We start from the raw sequence: 14,742 nt of genomic DNA, 5'->3' as shown, positions 1-14,742 counted from the left end.
AGAGGCTAAAATACAGGTGACCCGAGGATGTACCCCCAGTGTACCGACAAATTATCTCCAGAGGCTTCAAAAACCATCGTTAAGCGTAATTACTATTCCCAGACCCATTGAAAACACGAGGACTTCTTCAGCTACCTCCAAACTTCCATCGTTTTGAGTTGGGCCTCAAAATACCTTTAATAATCCTGAGACTGAAGCCCAGGGGAGGTTCAAGCACCTTCCCTTGAAGGAAAATAAGCCCTTAACCTCCCAGTCAGACCCCCCCAGATGATACAGGTACCAAATCCGAGCCGGGCAGGCGTCACGCACGGCACAGCCACTGCAGAAACGCCTCTGCGGTGACCAAACCTGATCGTACGCGATATTTGGGTAGCAAGTTTTGTAGAGAATAAATATCACACTTCAATTTCATGGTAACTTAGGAGGGTTTACTGGCAAATACCATGGCTTTTACATGGTTCTACCAATTACCGAGCAATTACATGTAACCTAGATCTGGAGGACATACAGTAGCGATATAATGTATTCCTCTCTCTGTTAAAAAGAAAAAGGCAGTTAATAGAAAACACTCTTTTTTTTTCAAATTATAAACCCCTCCACAATATTCCTGTGTGACATTATTAAAACTCCACATCAATATCAAACCCGAAGCAAAGACTGCCATCCCATTAACACGAGTTGTGGGATGATCAATAAAAATTTACTTGAAACTGCACCATATGTCGCTCCCCACAAAGTTTTATTATTCAGATTCATCAGTTTGTACCTCAAGCCCCGTGCAATTAAATCCCATTTAGCAGCACTGACCTTCCGATTTGAACTTGTCATTCCTACAGCTGGTTTGGAGTTTAACAGCACTTTTAAATAATGAAAACAAAATGTCTGCGAATTAACGGTGGGGTACGGGGAGCCCTCCGCCGGGAAAGCCCTCCCGTGCCGCTGCCGGCGGCACAGCTCCCGCGCCGAAACAGGGAGAGGCGGGGAAAAAAGGGGAAGAGCGCCGGCACATTTTAACATGTTGTAGCATATTTGTAAACATCGTTAATCACGGATTAGCAGATGGTAATGTTAATTGCACCTGTGGAAGTAACAAGACCTCAAGGTTGATTACATTTACAAACTCAGATTGGGGCTGCGGCACGGCGGAGGATTCCCCACCGCCGGCGAGGAAGGTTCCCCGTGGGCGGCATTTCCAGCGCCGGCCGCTCCTGCCCCAGCCCAGCAGCATCCCACGTTGTTCCCTTCAGCCGTGGCACCGTCTCGGGTTTTGCGAAGACAAAGGTGTTCTCTGTCCCAAAGCCCTTCCAGCCTCAGGAAACCCCATCGGGACCCAGCGATGGATTTGATGGAATGGGATTTTTTTCGGTCGCGTTGATAATCTGCGCGCAAAAGCGAAATGTGGGGCACGAGCCGAGCTTCTCTCGCAGCGGGTTCTCCCTGGAGTGGGTTTTGGGGGATGAAAAGATCTGTGTTTGTCCTTGTCTGAGGATAAAAAGGCCGAGGCGGGGAGCGCATCTTCTAACCAAGGAGGACAAATATTTTGCCACTGTGCTTAGAGACACTTTGATTATTGAGAAATCATTTTGGAAGGGCAATTACTAAATTTTAAAATCAATTTGGTAAATAAGCCTCTGAAAGGAATCCATGACAAGCAGCAGAGAGGGAAGAACTGACTTTCAAATTACACACACACACTCTTTATTCATATCTAAATATCAAAGAGACTCTATGTACAAACAGAAGTAATCAGGAAGCATGTTTTGATCTTGCTGATGTACACAAAAAATGACAATTAATGTCCTCCTTTATGATATAAAGCCGGGAGTTTTTTACAGTTACATTACAGGGACGATTACAGTCAAGCTTAAGGCTAAAAATAATGAAAGACTATAAAAACTACATTTTAACATTTAAAAATATCCAGGAAATTAACTGGAGAAGCAGGCAATGATCCAATTAATGGATCGCATTTATTAGATCAGGGGCAAATCGCACAGCACAAAGCTCCATCTCCAAAGGTGTGAGCGTGCACAGGTCCCCGTGCTCCTCGCGGGTCTCAGCCCAGAGCAGGATGGAGCTGGGGCTGAAGGAGAAAGCATCAGCTGCGGCAGATACATCCAAAGCCAGCCGGGCGATGGCAGGGGGCATCCCGGTGAAACAAAGCGAGGCCAAAACTTACCAACAAGGGAAACGGGCTAAATGCAAACAGCAGAGCCATCTGGAGTGGGATTTACTGCACTCACAAAAGCCCGTATTGCAGCTCTCAAGCAAAAAAGTCTGAGCTGCAGCCCTAGTTACGTGCTCAAATTCCCATCTCTTAAAATTCAAGCCCCACGCAACTCCCAGTAAACCTTGTCTGATACTCCAGTGCCAAATCAAGGTGCTCCATGGATACAACGGCTGCACGGGGGAATTTGCAGGGGAGTCACGATAGCTGCTGGACTGACGGGACGAGTGACTGTGGGAACTTCAACCTACCTCACTCACCCCATCGGCAGAGCCGCTGCGGGCACCGAGGTTTCAAAGCTTTTTGGAAGCCTTCCAGAAGTAAAGTAACTATTCCATCGTTACTCACCTGCCTCCTCGTTAGAGGGGGTGAGCTGGCATCGCTAAGCACAGCCTGGCAGCACCCAGCTTTCCCAAACATGCAAAGCCAGTGAAATGCATCCTCTATTAAAGTACTGCTCAGATAAAAAAAAAGAAAAAAAAGAGAAACTGCTGTTCCTATGAAATCGGAGATATATATACTTACCTATAGGTCAAGAATAAAGAAACAGCTTTATCCTCATCCCTGCTGCTCGAAAGGAAGGATTCGGTTAGCCCCAGATGCTGAATCTTTCCTCCAAAAAATGAGCAAATCTGAGCCACGGGCACCCTCTGCTGGGGCACCCACGGCTGCGTGAGCAGGGCTGGTGGTGGGGCTGGCCTGCAGCCTCCCGGGCCCTGAGCCTTATTTCAGCACTAAGGGGGGGAAAAAAAAAGAAAAAAAAAAAAAAAGACACATTCAGCCCACAAAACGCAAGAGCTGTCACCCCAGCAATGCACCAGTTCACCTCTACGCAGTGACCAGCTCACCTTCAGTCTCAGGCAACAAAGCCCTGCTTGCACGACAGCCGTCGTTTCGGCAGGATTTGGGTTTTGTCGTTTTCCACCGGAGAGGGCAAAGGGGCAGCCACAGCTCAGGACACATGCCACCGCACCAGGCACCCTCTCCATCGCAGCCACAGAAGCGAGTACTCGGCGCCTTTCAAGAGCTCCGTGTCCTGTCCTGTCCCCCATCCCGGGCACCTGGGGCGTCCCCAGCCCCGCAGCCACCCACCGCCGCAGCACCCACCGGCCAGGCCCTCCCGGAGACCCACGTGAAAAACCTCCACATCCACGGACCGGTTTACAGACTTCATTTAGCTCAAAGGAAAGTCCTAATTAGTCACTCTGAGTGATTTACTTGTTCATTTGGAAGGGAGGGAGGGGGGAGACTAAGCTGAATTGTTTGAAATTATCCCTAAAGGGCACTGTAAATTAAGTGTTAATGAGGAATCCTATGCAAAGGGCCACAGTAGCTAAATAAAATAATTAAGGTGCTAAGTGATAACATTCATTTGGTTCTCAATAATTTAGCCAGCCTGGTTTTCAACCAGGATATTTGCAAATGAAGCCACCCTCAACCCACCCCCCATACCATCAGTGGGGATGGGGGTGCTGGGGCAGCTCAGCATCCAGTAGGATCAGCCCCACCATGGAAAGGAAACTTCCCCAGAAGAAGAGAACAAGCTCCTGATTCCCCTTCCCACCTGAAGGAAGCGCTCTGTTCCACTAATCACACTCTGGATTTATATATGACACGCAAAGGATTGATTTGAGTCTACGACCAATCTTACAGAGGCTTTATTTCAATGGGCTGCATTTTTCCCCACTACAGCTGTTTTCAAACAGTTCGCGTCCATCCTTTGGCAGGGCTGCAGACTCAGTTTACAACCAAATACAACACAGTGTGTTTTCAGACATTCAAGCAGCAATACGTAACAGAGAAACCGCCTCATCGTGAAGAAATTGCTACCGAGTAGTCCCAAATCATACCTGGCTCTCACCAGCACCCTCTCAGCTGCTAAGGGGGCGGTGGGCTCGGGCATGGGGCACAGGGTGGGCACGGGGCATGGCTACTCTCAGCGGGAGCACCAGCCAAGCACTTTCTCTCACCTACAGCCCAAATTCTCTCCACAGCACGAGTGACATACAAAGTCCCCCATGCAAAAAAGCACAATGCTCGTAGCTATCACCAGGTATTTTACTGCAAGAACTGAAGGATTTGGCTGTCTGCTTTTAAAACCTAGCTTTGTCTCTGTTCCTTGCAGCTGCTCCTCCGAGCTGCCAGTGGGAGGTGTTACCCAGTACATGCAGGTGTCTGACTTCAGCGTTAAGCCAAGGTTCTGGTGGTATCGCAAGTCAGCCAAGATGCAGCTCAGGTCAGCCGGGCTCTCCCCATAACTTGCAGCGATGGTGAAGACCCTGGAAACAGCACTTCCATATCCACGCCAACAGAGCACAGCCATGAAATGCTGAGCAGCTTTCCCCGCCAAAAAAAAAAAAATTCAATCACCGTGCCTCAGCTTTTGGCTGCAGATGGAGTGCAGGAGAATACCTGTAGGAAAGTAAAAATAAATAAATAAATGAAAACCTATCTTTTTTTAAACCACAAGAAAATCATTCTGCAGGCCTGGATGTTTGTTTGATTTTTAAATACAGAAATTTGGACCATGATGCCTCTGCGCTCAGAACTGTTTTTACCAGTAGCAACAGAGACGTTCAGCGACTCGATCCCGGGGTGAAGCACTCTGCCAGGGGGTATGGCCAGCATCCGATGGCACAAGAGCTGTGTCTCCAGGGAAAGTCCGTCACCTTCACTACCTGCAGAAGAAAGACACTGCTCAGGTCAGCTCACAGCCGCTGCCACGTCCCTTTCCCCCCCTCCCGAGTACAGTTATTACTAGTGCTCTGTCACAACTACACCCTTGCCCTAAGCTCACCAGCAACTTCACCAGCTCCCATGCAGCAACAGCCAAGAACTACCAGAAGCAAGATGGGCACCTTACCTGCCTTCCCTTCCTGGCTCACTCCAGCCTCCCCAGCTCTGTTCTCCAATATCTGAGGCATTTTTGAGGAATACCTGTGCAACATGCCTTGCAAGCACAGTGTAAAGTGCAGAGCCTTGCAGTCCAAGCGCAAAGATCCCCTGCGCAAGTAGCCACCGTGCCAGCAGACAGCTGCCCACGTGCGCGGGCTGCTGCCAGAGGGACAAGGCAGACAAGAGGCCACAGGCCTGATCTGGTCCAGCAAATCCCACATCCCTATTGGTACTGACGGGTTCAGCCTTTTCAGCACACAGTACCACCAGCTGGGTGCAACTTGTGAATGCAGACAGTTTAACCAGAGGCTTCAATTGATTAGTTGTTAAACCATCCAACAGCCCTGATATGTTTGGGCTGATACACTGGTGAAACAGAGTTGAAATCTATCCCAGGTCATTAGTAGTTGTTTGACTCACACTGTCACAAAGGGAAATGGAAAGGGAGAGGCTTTAAACAATCCTGCGTGCAGACAAGTGAAAATGCAGAAGACCACAGACCTCCCAGCCCGCTCAGCTCCCCAAAGAATTCTTCCACATTCATTATTTAGAGCTACACAGACAGCTACACGGCTGCAAGAATAGCCAGCTCATTTCAAAGACATGCTCACCCTCTGACAAAACAGGCTCAGCATGCTGGAACGCTCCCCTTCAACAGCCATACCCCGACTCCAGCTGAACCCCAGACTCGTCCTGGGACGGCACTGGTGGGGCACACGCTGCCTACCAAGGGCTTCTGCGCTTCTGCCTGCGTGACCAGTGCTGTCACCAAGGCCTCGCTCAGCTCACCCAAATGTAGACACTTACCTGAAGTTTTAACACCATACACAGATGCTTATGGCACTTTTATGGCTCTGGAGACTCATTCCTCTGTAAGGCAAACGAGCTCCTTGCTCAGCTAAGTTGCCACGAAATTCTTCCCCTGTTGCCTACTTACAGCACCTCCCCAGCAGCTCCCCTGCCCCATCCCTGTGTATTGATCTGTGCGACACCCCTCTGACTGCACAGGGTAGGAAGGTGTTGTTATTCCCATTTCATAGACTGGAAGCTTGAGGCCCAGTCTCATGTTTTGCTGGCCTGATCTAACTGGCAAGATGCATTTTGTGTAAGGAAAAGAATGCTTTAGGTAATGCATCTTGCCTCACCTTCCCACAAGAAATAAGCCATACAGGCAAAAGCATCCTTTGGCTGGGGTAAACAAACCTTCAGAAAAACGAAATCCCATCCTAACCATTATTTTCCTCCTGCTGTAAGCTAGCAGTGCAGACAAGGCCTGGGTGAGTTATCCAAGGTCACAGGGGAAGCCTGGGTGACACAAGGAATCAAAGCCAGGCATCCCACGGCCCAGCCTGCCTCTTCATCACTAGACTGTGGCTCTCTGGGGATGCTTCAAGAAAAAAAAAGATTGTATTATCCTACTTTTTCCTGATTCAACACAGAAAAGTTTTACAAGTTACAGTTGTATTTGCCTCCTGAGCCTCTCAAACCACACTCTCGTGGGACTCTCCAACTGGGACAGCAGCTATTGCCAGAGGTGCAATAGCTCCTGGAGCAATCCTCTCCTCTCCCTGATAAGGGTCTTACGATTCCTAATAAAGGCAGCAATTTTGCTTCCAGCTTTTACAAAGCTTTTTATGGCTCTGGCTGCTTAAAATAATTAGGAACCATAAATTCAGGGCAAAAAGACTTGCACAGAGTGTGACACAAGGGAGGGAGTATTGACTGAATCAGATTAAATCCTAGTTTATACTGGTGAACAAAACACTTCCCACTTCAGATCTTTGACTTCCATCTCTTCGCTTTGTCCCTCACTGACAGGCCTCAAAGACCAGAGTTAAAGCTTGGCTGAAATGATAAAAAACAGGTTTCCTGCCCCGTTTACAATTAACACCACTGTACCAACTGCAGTTTCCAGTGCAGGAAGTTCAAATCCAGGCAGAAGCAGCCGTGCTGACAGTTCAGAGAAATATGCAAAATGAGCATCTTGATAAAACCACCAATTCCATGAATAGCCTTAAACCGCAAGCTAAAGACTGCATGTGTAAGAAGAACAAATTACCCAGAAACTCTTCTTGCTCAGACATCTAACTGCTCCCAATCTGTTCCTGTTCGCACAAGGCTCCCAGTCTTCAGGGCAGCCAGCCTGCCTGTCACCTTCGGCAATGATTCCAGTGCCGACAAGATTAAGCTGGACTGTCCAAATCACTCTCTGCCAAGCCAGCGAGGATGCCAGGAGGGTGAACTCAAGTCTGCAAATGCTTAACTTACACGACAATCTGTGCAAGGCTAGGAAGCTCACTACCATGCTAAATTATCTCTGCTGCTCTCTGCAGCTGCAGGTACGCTACATATTCAGATCTAGGACGTTTCTTCAAACAACCTCAGCATCAGACGACTGTAATGTTCAATTTTCTTTTCAGCGAAGAGTTAGTGCTCAGCAGAGAGTTGAAATCATTACTGCTGCAAGGTCCAGGAGCTCTCCTCATGCATCTACCAATCAGCCTCCAATCTCCCTTGACAAAAGGATATTTGGACTTTTTCCTGGAGAAATCTCTCATAATTCAAGGTAACGACACCACTGCCGCTTTCACCCCCTTCCTTTCTCCTGGTGTTGTCGTCGTTTCTGGGATGCATTTCTTTGTGGTCCATCAGCAGTGCTGCCAGCCTCCCTACTCCCTTTATAATATAGCTCCACACATCTTGTAGAGATGCCAGATTTGCGGCGTTGTCTTGTCAGTATTTCTCGGAGTTCAATAAACATTTTAATTAAAGGAATGTCTTCTGAGCCAAGAAAACCACAGCACGGGGCAGGATTACAGCCCCTTGATGGCTCATCGCCAGCATGACACTACTTCCAAGTGTGAAAGCTCAAACCAGCTCTTGTGCCAGGTGACACAAAGTGGGGAGCTACGACATGGCCGCACAAGGGTGCCTAGAGCAGCACTCCTGCGTGAATTTCTTTCTCTAGCTGCCAGGAGGCCGTTACTCCCCTTCTCTTCACCTTCTGGGAGGCTGCACAACCCTAAACCCTGCCTACGAAAGACAGCATCCTTTTCCAGTATCCTCCACACAAAGAGGGGGCAGAAGCAGAGGGCCCTGTAGGAATCACCCAGTTTAGGCGCTCAGGAAAGCAGCACCCATTGCTCAAACAGTGCGCAGGTCTGGCAGGGAGGAGGTTACGCCTGCTCCTCCTGCTGGTACCGCAGCAGCCAACAGCCCCTGCCTTCTCCTAGGTGTACAAAAGCAGCTGCTGACTGGTCTCCGTGCCACAAAGCCCAACTTTGTGTTCAGGTCATCCCCAGCAACAACTCCTCATGCTTCTTTCCAGACCTGGGCACAGAGATATACTCCTGGGGTTTTTTAAGGGGAAACATGACAGAGCAAAGACATGGCACGGCTCACCATTACAACCTCAGCACAGCAAGAGCAAGCACATACCTCCTGGGTCTCTCATTCAGGTTTGTGGTTTGTCAACACAGAAAATCCAGGTTTGGGGCTCTAGGACAGGATAAAAAGCGCCGCAGAACACAATGCAAAAATACACGCTGTGGTTACACTGACCCAGACCTGTCCTGCCACTGAAAATTGCCATCCAGACACTCTCCAGCTACTAAACTCCCTGTTCATCTACACAAACTGGTTTGTTCTTGCAGTTTCTACTGGGAGGCTTCTCGGCTCCCCCTCTTCTTCTAGGTCCCTATTTCATTTGCAGCCAGATCATTCTAGTCCTTCTTGCTCAGCTTTTCCTTTCCAGATCAAAGTGTGATGTAATGTAACAGACCTGCAACTAGCTTTCAAGTGAAACATCGCCCCGATCATTCCCTCACACATGCACTTCCACCAAGCCCAAAGCTCTGTAAACTGAAATACCTATTACTATAATAACGGGTTTATTCCACCGAAATTCCAAGCAACTGATGACAGGAACATTTTCCACATCCTCTGGCTTGCTGACCGTTCCCACGACTTCCCAGCCTTCTGCAGTTTTAGCCTAGAAAGGGAAAGGAAACAAATGTTAAAAAATCGCCTACTTTTCAAGCTTAAAAAGAAAATAAGTCATGTATGCAAACACACTTTTTTTTTATGTTTTCAGTTAAGCTGACTGGCTTTTCTAGGTTTTTTTGGCATCCCTTGAATTTTTACCACCAAAGTCCTCCCAGTACCAGCTCACAAGCATTAACTTAAGGAAAAAAAAAAAAGAAAAAAAAAAGTAATTTTCCTTCTGGTGTTTATTCCAGTTCAGCAAGCAAACAAACAGCAACTGAAAAGCTTTTTTTTTCCCCATACAACAGTTCTAGGAAGGTTTTTGCCAGGAAACCATACAAAAAGAGTAGTGTTAAACAAATTAGCATAAGGCTAATCCACAGAGCAACGCAGTGGAAGTTCTCAAGTGCAGGCTCAGCCATCAGAAGCCCACAACTTTTCAAACACAAGTGCACGTTTTCTAACTCAGATGCCAAAAATCAGCTCATACAAAAGGCAGGGCACTCGACACTCAGTGCCTCACACATCCAGAGAACCAGCCTTCCCTTCCACACCCTAGCAAAAAGAGCCTTAATTATTTGTCTTGGAAATCCATTTTAACAATAAAAGAGCTGCTGCTTCTTGCCAGCTTCATTTCCTGTGAAATTGGCACTTTTTACATTACGTTATATCAAATTTACACCAGCCAGGCAGTGCCAAGGGTTAGGCCAGGGAATCTGGGTCCAATTAAATGAACTGCTGCAATGGCTCAAAATGTTAATAACTCAAGCTTTACAGTAACAAAGTGATTCTTCCAGCTGTTTCAATTAAATATCAATGTATTTTATGTATCTTTCATTTCACCATCATCCAGAGCTCCAGCTGCCACAGACCTATTGTACGGCTGGACGAGGGTTTTCTAGCACCAAGTGGGAAGAGCCCAGGCTTACCTCTGCTCGCCCTCCTCGCAGTTGCACCAGACTACAACAAGCTCTTCCTCAAAGGGACACAGGCACACAGCGACCCCGGGAGCGCAGACTGGGTGCCTCCGTTCCCCTGAGGGTCTGCAGCCTCTGCCCTCCCACCCCGCACTGAAACCTTCAACCCCACTGCTCCCCCAGGTCCGGGGGATCCCACACAAACAGGGGAGGGCACATGAGAGCCTGCAGCTCCCCGCTCCTCGTGCACACAATATTCAGCTGGTCCCCAGCCAGGGCACAGGGGACCTCTACGAGGAGTCAGGGCAGTCACACGGTGCTGCCACAGGGGATGAATGCGCTCTGCCAATTCAAAGCAACATCCCTGAGTTTGTTTCAGTTTAAATCATGTTTTTCCATGTGCGTTCCCTTTCCTTTTGCATCACATTCTGCAAAGGGCCCTATCTCAACTCACTTCATAGGTACAGCATAAAGAGATTCCCAGCAGCTCACACCAGCCCTGGTTTCTCCTTTCTCCCCTGCTCCAAAGGCTGCCCAATGCTGCCATCATGTGCCTGGGGCCCAGGATGCTGCCTCTGCCAGATGCCAGGCAAGACCTGCTGCAGGCAGCAGCGCTAGCTCTGGTCTCTATGTGGAGAAAGGGAGACAGACCCCGTCTTACCAAGCTCGCAGCCTGAATACGGGAGATAGACACAGCGTTATCCTGCTATCGCCATCTTCCAGTAAAAGACCCACAACTCAGACCTGTTACCCCACCCGATGGAATGGGACTGGGGGTGCACGCCTGTCAGAGGTGGTCCGACAGCACAGACCACCGGCAGCAAACAGGAATGCAGAGCAGGAGCACAGGACACTGCAAATAACTGAGTCCTTTTCCTGTACTCCTCTCTGCTCAACAAATGCAATATTTGAGGTTTCTTGAAAGGAAAATATATTAAAAAAAAAAACCCATGGATCGTCCTACCTTCAAAAAGCTCCGGAGATCATCTGTGCTGTAGACATCGAGGACTTCCATAGCTCCAGAGCTAGCTTTGCTCACTGTCGGAGTCAAGGGGCAGCTGCAAGGAAAAAAGAAAGGAAAAGTGTAATATGACAGCAAAAAAAGAAATCCAGGAGAATTTTTGTTTCTGTATTTCCTTCTCTTGCCTCTGCAACCCAATTCCAACTAGCCCCCTAAAGATCTTGCTCGCTATATGGATATATTTTCCTATGGAGCATAAGAGGGCTCAGAAATTAACCCAGGAAATAGGTTACAGCAGTTTTGTGCACAGATGGACAACTGAAACACAAAACCGGTTAAAACAAAAAGTATCCAGGGAGGTTCCTTACCAGCCTGGAACACCACGTCCCACAGCCTCCCTGCAGAGCGCAATGGAAAGCAGCAGCTAGCCAAATTCAGCTCTCGAGCTCAGTCCCAGAAAGCCCTCTAAAGAAGCTGTCAAGCAATGCAGGCTATAAACCTCTCTGGGAGCCAGCAGGAAAAGAAAGAGAAAAGCTGAGGGAGCAGATAACCAACCCCATACCTGTTCCTCTGGCTTGTCACCACTCTGTCCACCCCCAAGAAGTACGCAGAGCGCAGCAGTGCCCCCAGGTTCATGGGATCCTGGATCTGCTCCAACACGAGCCAAATCAGCTGTCGGTTTGGACGCTCTTCATCCCCCAAATCAGGCTTTTCAGCTTCCTCCAAACTCTTGAAACGGAGAGGAGTGGCCTCCAAACAAACTCCCTGGTGGACCCCACCTCTGCAAAGAGCATCCAGCTCTCTCCTTTTGACGTGATGCACGGGGACTCCCCGGGCCGTGGCCTGAAGGACAAACTCGCTCATAACGAGCCGCTGAGAGCCGCTGCTCTGCTTGAGGAACAACCTGAACAGGTCCCTTCTCGACTGAGAGAGGGCCAGGGAACACGGCGCGATCCCAAACAAGATCTCTGAGCCTTTAGTCCTCTCGATGGACAGAGGCTTTCCTTCCAGCCTCTTCCTCGCCCTCGAGAAGTCAGTCTCTTGCGAGCTCCACAACTCCCTGTTGGCTGCCGTAGCCCGCCTGGCCCCTCTCTCGTACGACATGTGCCACGGCCGTGACCGTCTCTGTGGGGCCAGGCCCTCGTGGGAGCTACAAGAGTCCGCCACCGCTCCAGAAACCTCCGGGAGGGCCGGTGGGGGAAGCTGACCTCTGCCATTCCCACCTCGGGGTGGCCCTTCCTCATCCCCACCCAAGGCCGGGGGCCGCTGCTCCCGAGCGGAGCGGTATCTCACCCCCCACCACCCACGGCCGCACTTCGCGGGTGACAGCCCCACGGCCCTCCAGATGCTGGACTTGAGCGCTCGCTCCATGGCTGCTCCTAAAGCCCTTTCCACACAGGAGAGGCCAGGGCAGGCGCCGGCGGCCTGCCCGCGGGAGGCGGTACGGCCTCAGGCCGCGGCTGAGCTGACAAGAGGCGGCCCCGCACCGCCCCACGGACACGAACGCGGAGTAGGGGGGAAACCCACTCCAGGGACAGCCCGGCCGCAAAACCGGGAGGGCGGCAGGGGGCACGGACACGTGTGGGGCGGGTTGAAGGGACTCCCCGGCACAGCAGGAGGAATTGCCGGTCGCAGCGGCCGCCGCGGACACGCGTGGGCCCCCGCCGCCTCCCCGCTCCTACCGCCCGCCTGCGGCGCCCCGCTTCCGGGCGGGCACGTGACGGCACCAGCGAGCGGAGGGAGAGGGGAAAGGGGCCCCGCCCCGCGCGGCAGCGCCCCCTGGCGGTGGGCGGGAGCGCAGCTGAGCCGGCGCCCGGCTCGTTCCCGCCTCTTGTAACGGTCACCCCTCACCTCAGCTCCCCTCACCTCACCTCGGCTCCCCTCGCCTCAGCTCCCCTCGCCTCGCCTCGGTTCCCCTCGCCTCGCCTCGGTTCCCCTCGCCTCAACTCAGCTCTCCTCGGCTCCCCTCACCTCAACTCCCGGGCACTGAAGCTTCTCCCCCAAGCCAGAACCCGACAAGGGGCCCCCACCAGCCGTGAGGGAGAAGGGGGGCTTCGTCCCCACACCTCTAGGCTGAGCTGGGTCACCCCATTGGGGAGGGCTGCAAAGGGCAAGGCTGGTGCTACCCCGAGCCAGAGGGGAGCCGACACACCCTCCCTCCTCAGCCTCCACTGACAGGGCCTTAATTAACCAGAAAACAGCCTTTAACTGCTTCATTAGGGCATCTCACAAAGACTGGGGTGAGGGGCTGCATCCCACAGACCCCAGCCCAAACAACCGGCACCGCCCAGGTCCAGCAACAAAAGCACCAGCGCTTTGGGAAGTCCTGGCCCTGGCCTAGCCCAGATATTTTTAATATTAAAAAAATGAGTGTCTGAACTGCAGTTAGCCCAGGGAGTGGGGATTTCTCTCTGACCTCGTTCTCAAAGGCCACGTGGGCTCAGGCGGGCTGTAAAACCCCACAGACAATGGAAACTGCCCAAACAGCATCTCATCGGCTGGAAATGCACGTTCTGAGGGCAACGTCCTAGCATAATTAATTACCGCCCAGGCACCGTAATGGCAACGTGCTTCTCCAGACACGGGCAGAAAGGGCTCCGAGAGCATCGGGCACTCACTCCGAACCTGTAACTTTACACCAAAATGCTGCTCTTCTAATTAGGCGTTATTTTATATCCATCTTTTATTTTCATAAATGGGTAGACAAGGGGACAGGCGAACAGGGAGCCTATTCACAGCAATAGGTTTAGGGCTTCCAGGGGTTTATCCCTCAGTCAAACGTGCCTGCGTGGGTCGCGGGGGACAAACCACAACAACATTATTTTAAAAGGATTTTGCAGAGAGAGGCAGAAGTGTTTCAGTCCTTTTCTATACTGTTAGTCTGTAGCATTGACGACTTATCTCAGGCCTCAAAAATATAATGAAATTGGTTTTGCAGGTTCACAGATCTCAAGTAAAACCATGTTTTTCCTGCTGCTTACCAGAGCCAACTGCGCTCATGGTTCCTCCCCCCGCCAAAAATGAGAGCTGGGACTAGTCCCTTGAGATCACATAATCTGCCAGATAAAACTGCTGTACCTCCAGCAAACAAGTTAACGTAACTGATGATACATACTATATATAACAAAAAAAAAAAAGCACAAGAATAGGAAAAAACCATGGTTTTAATTCTACAAATGCTCTCTACCTATTTACAAGATATCCAAAATATCTGCCTCAAATTCAGCAATGGCAGCCAATTCAGCTATTCATTACTTACTTGCAAAAAACTTGTATTTCAATGACAGCAAACCTGAGCTCAGGAATGTGCCTCTGCTCTTGGACAAGCTGAAAGGGGACTAGGGAACAAAAAATGCCTTCAGTTAATGACGACGGTAATCTGTCTTGCTTTGAGGCAAGCACGAGAGACTGAAAGAGTTCAATATCCAAGTCCGAGTACCAACAGCGGCTCATCCCTTGCATAGTTTAGTCAAACCCAGCCGTGCCCAGCAGCCTACCTGGGGATTTCAGCGAACCCCTGTGGAGCGCGGCTTCATTTGAACAAGGACAGGCGAGTCCAACCTCCACAGGTTATCTGTGAAACAACTGGATGCTATTCTGCTCTAGAAAGCAGTTACAGTTTTTCTCACAAAGAACCAAACCCACACATTTCTGTTTGAACTCTTCACAAAAGAAAGGTTTAGCTGTGAACAGTAAGAAGGATGGTATGTTTTAACACAAAAACTACCATACACACAACGAAAGAACCACAGTGTGCC

At 50.1% G+C, this 14,742-nt stretch overlaps 1 protein-coding gene across 1 annotated transcript; it reads right to left on the bottom strand.

Annotated features, from left to right (window-relative positions):
* Positions 1-3,869: 3,869 nt before the first annotated feature.
* MRM1 (mitochondrial rRNA methyltransferase 1) lies at positions 3,870-12,687 on the bottom strand. The gene is made up of 5 exons (XM_075032986.1): positions 11,547-12,687; positions 10,988-11,081; positions 8,993-9,113; positions 4,786-4,905; positions 3,870-4,639 (listed from the first exon to the last, which is right to left on the bottom strand). The coding sequence occupies exons 1-5, from the start codon at positions 12,353-12,355 to the stop codon at positions 4,590-4,592; spliced, it is 1,194 nt and encodes a 397-aa protein (XP_074889087.1). The 5' UTR covers positions 12,356-12,687; the 3' UTR covers positions 3,870-4,589.
* Positions 12,688-14,742: the final 2,055 nt, after the last annotated feature.

The sequence above is a fragment of the Buteo buteo genome, chromosome 7 (assembly GCF_964188355.1).
Source record: "Buteo buteo chromosome 7, bButBut1.hap1.1, whole genome shotgun sequence".
In the NCBI taxonomy this organism is placed as follows: Eukaryota; Metazoa; Chordata; class Aves; order Accipitriformes; family Accipitridae; genus Buteo; species Buteo buteo.
Note: the sequence above shows the minus strand (reverse complement) of the source record. Positions and strands in the feature narration are given on the sequence as shown.

Coding starts and splice junctions, on each gene's coding strand:
- MRM1 (XM_075032986.1), bottom strand. CDS start 12,355: ATGGAGCGAGCGCTCAAGTCCAGCATCTGGAGGGCCGTGGGGCTGTCA. Junction 11,082..11,546: donor GTGACAAGCCAGAGGAACAG/GTATGGGGTTGG, acceptor TTTTCCTTGCAG/CTGCCCCTTGACTCCGACAG. Junction 9,114..10,987: donor ATCTCCGGAGCTTTTTGAAG/GTAGGACGATCC, acceptor TTCCCTTTCTAG/GCTAAAACTGCAGAAGGCTG.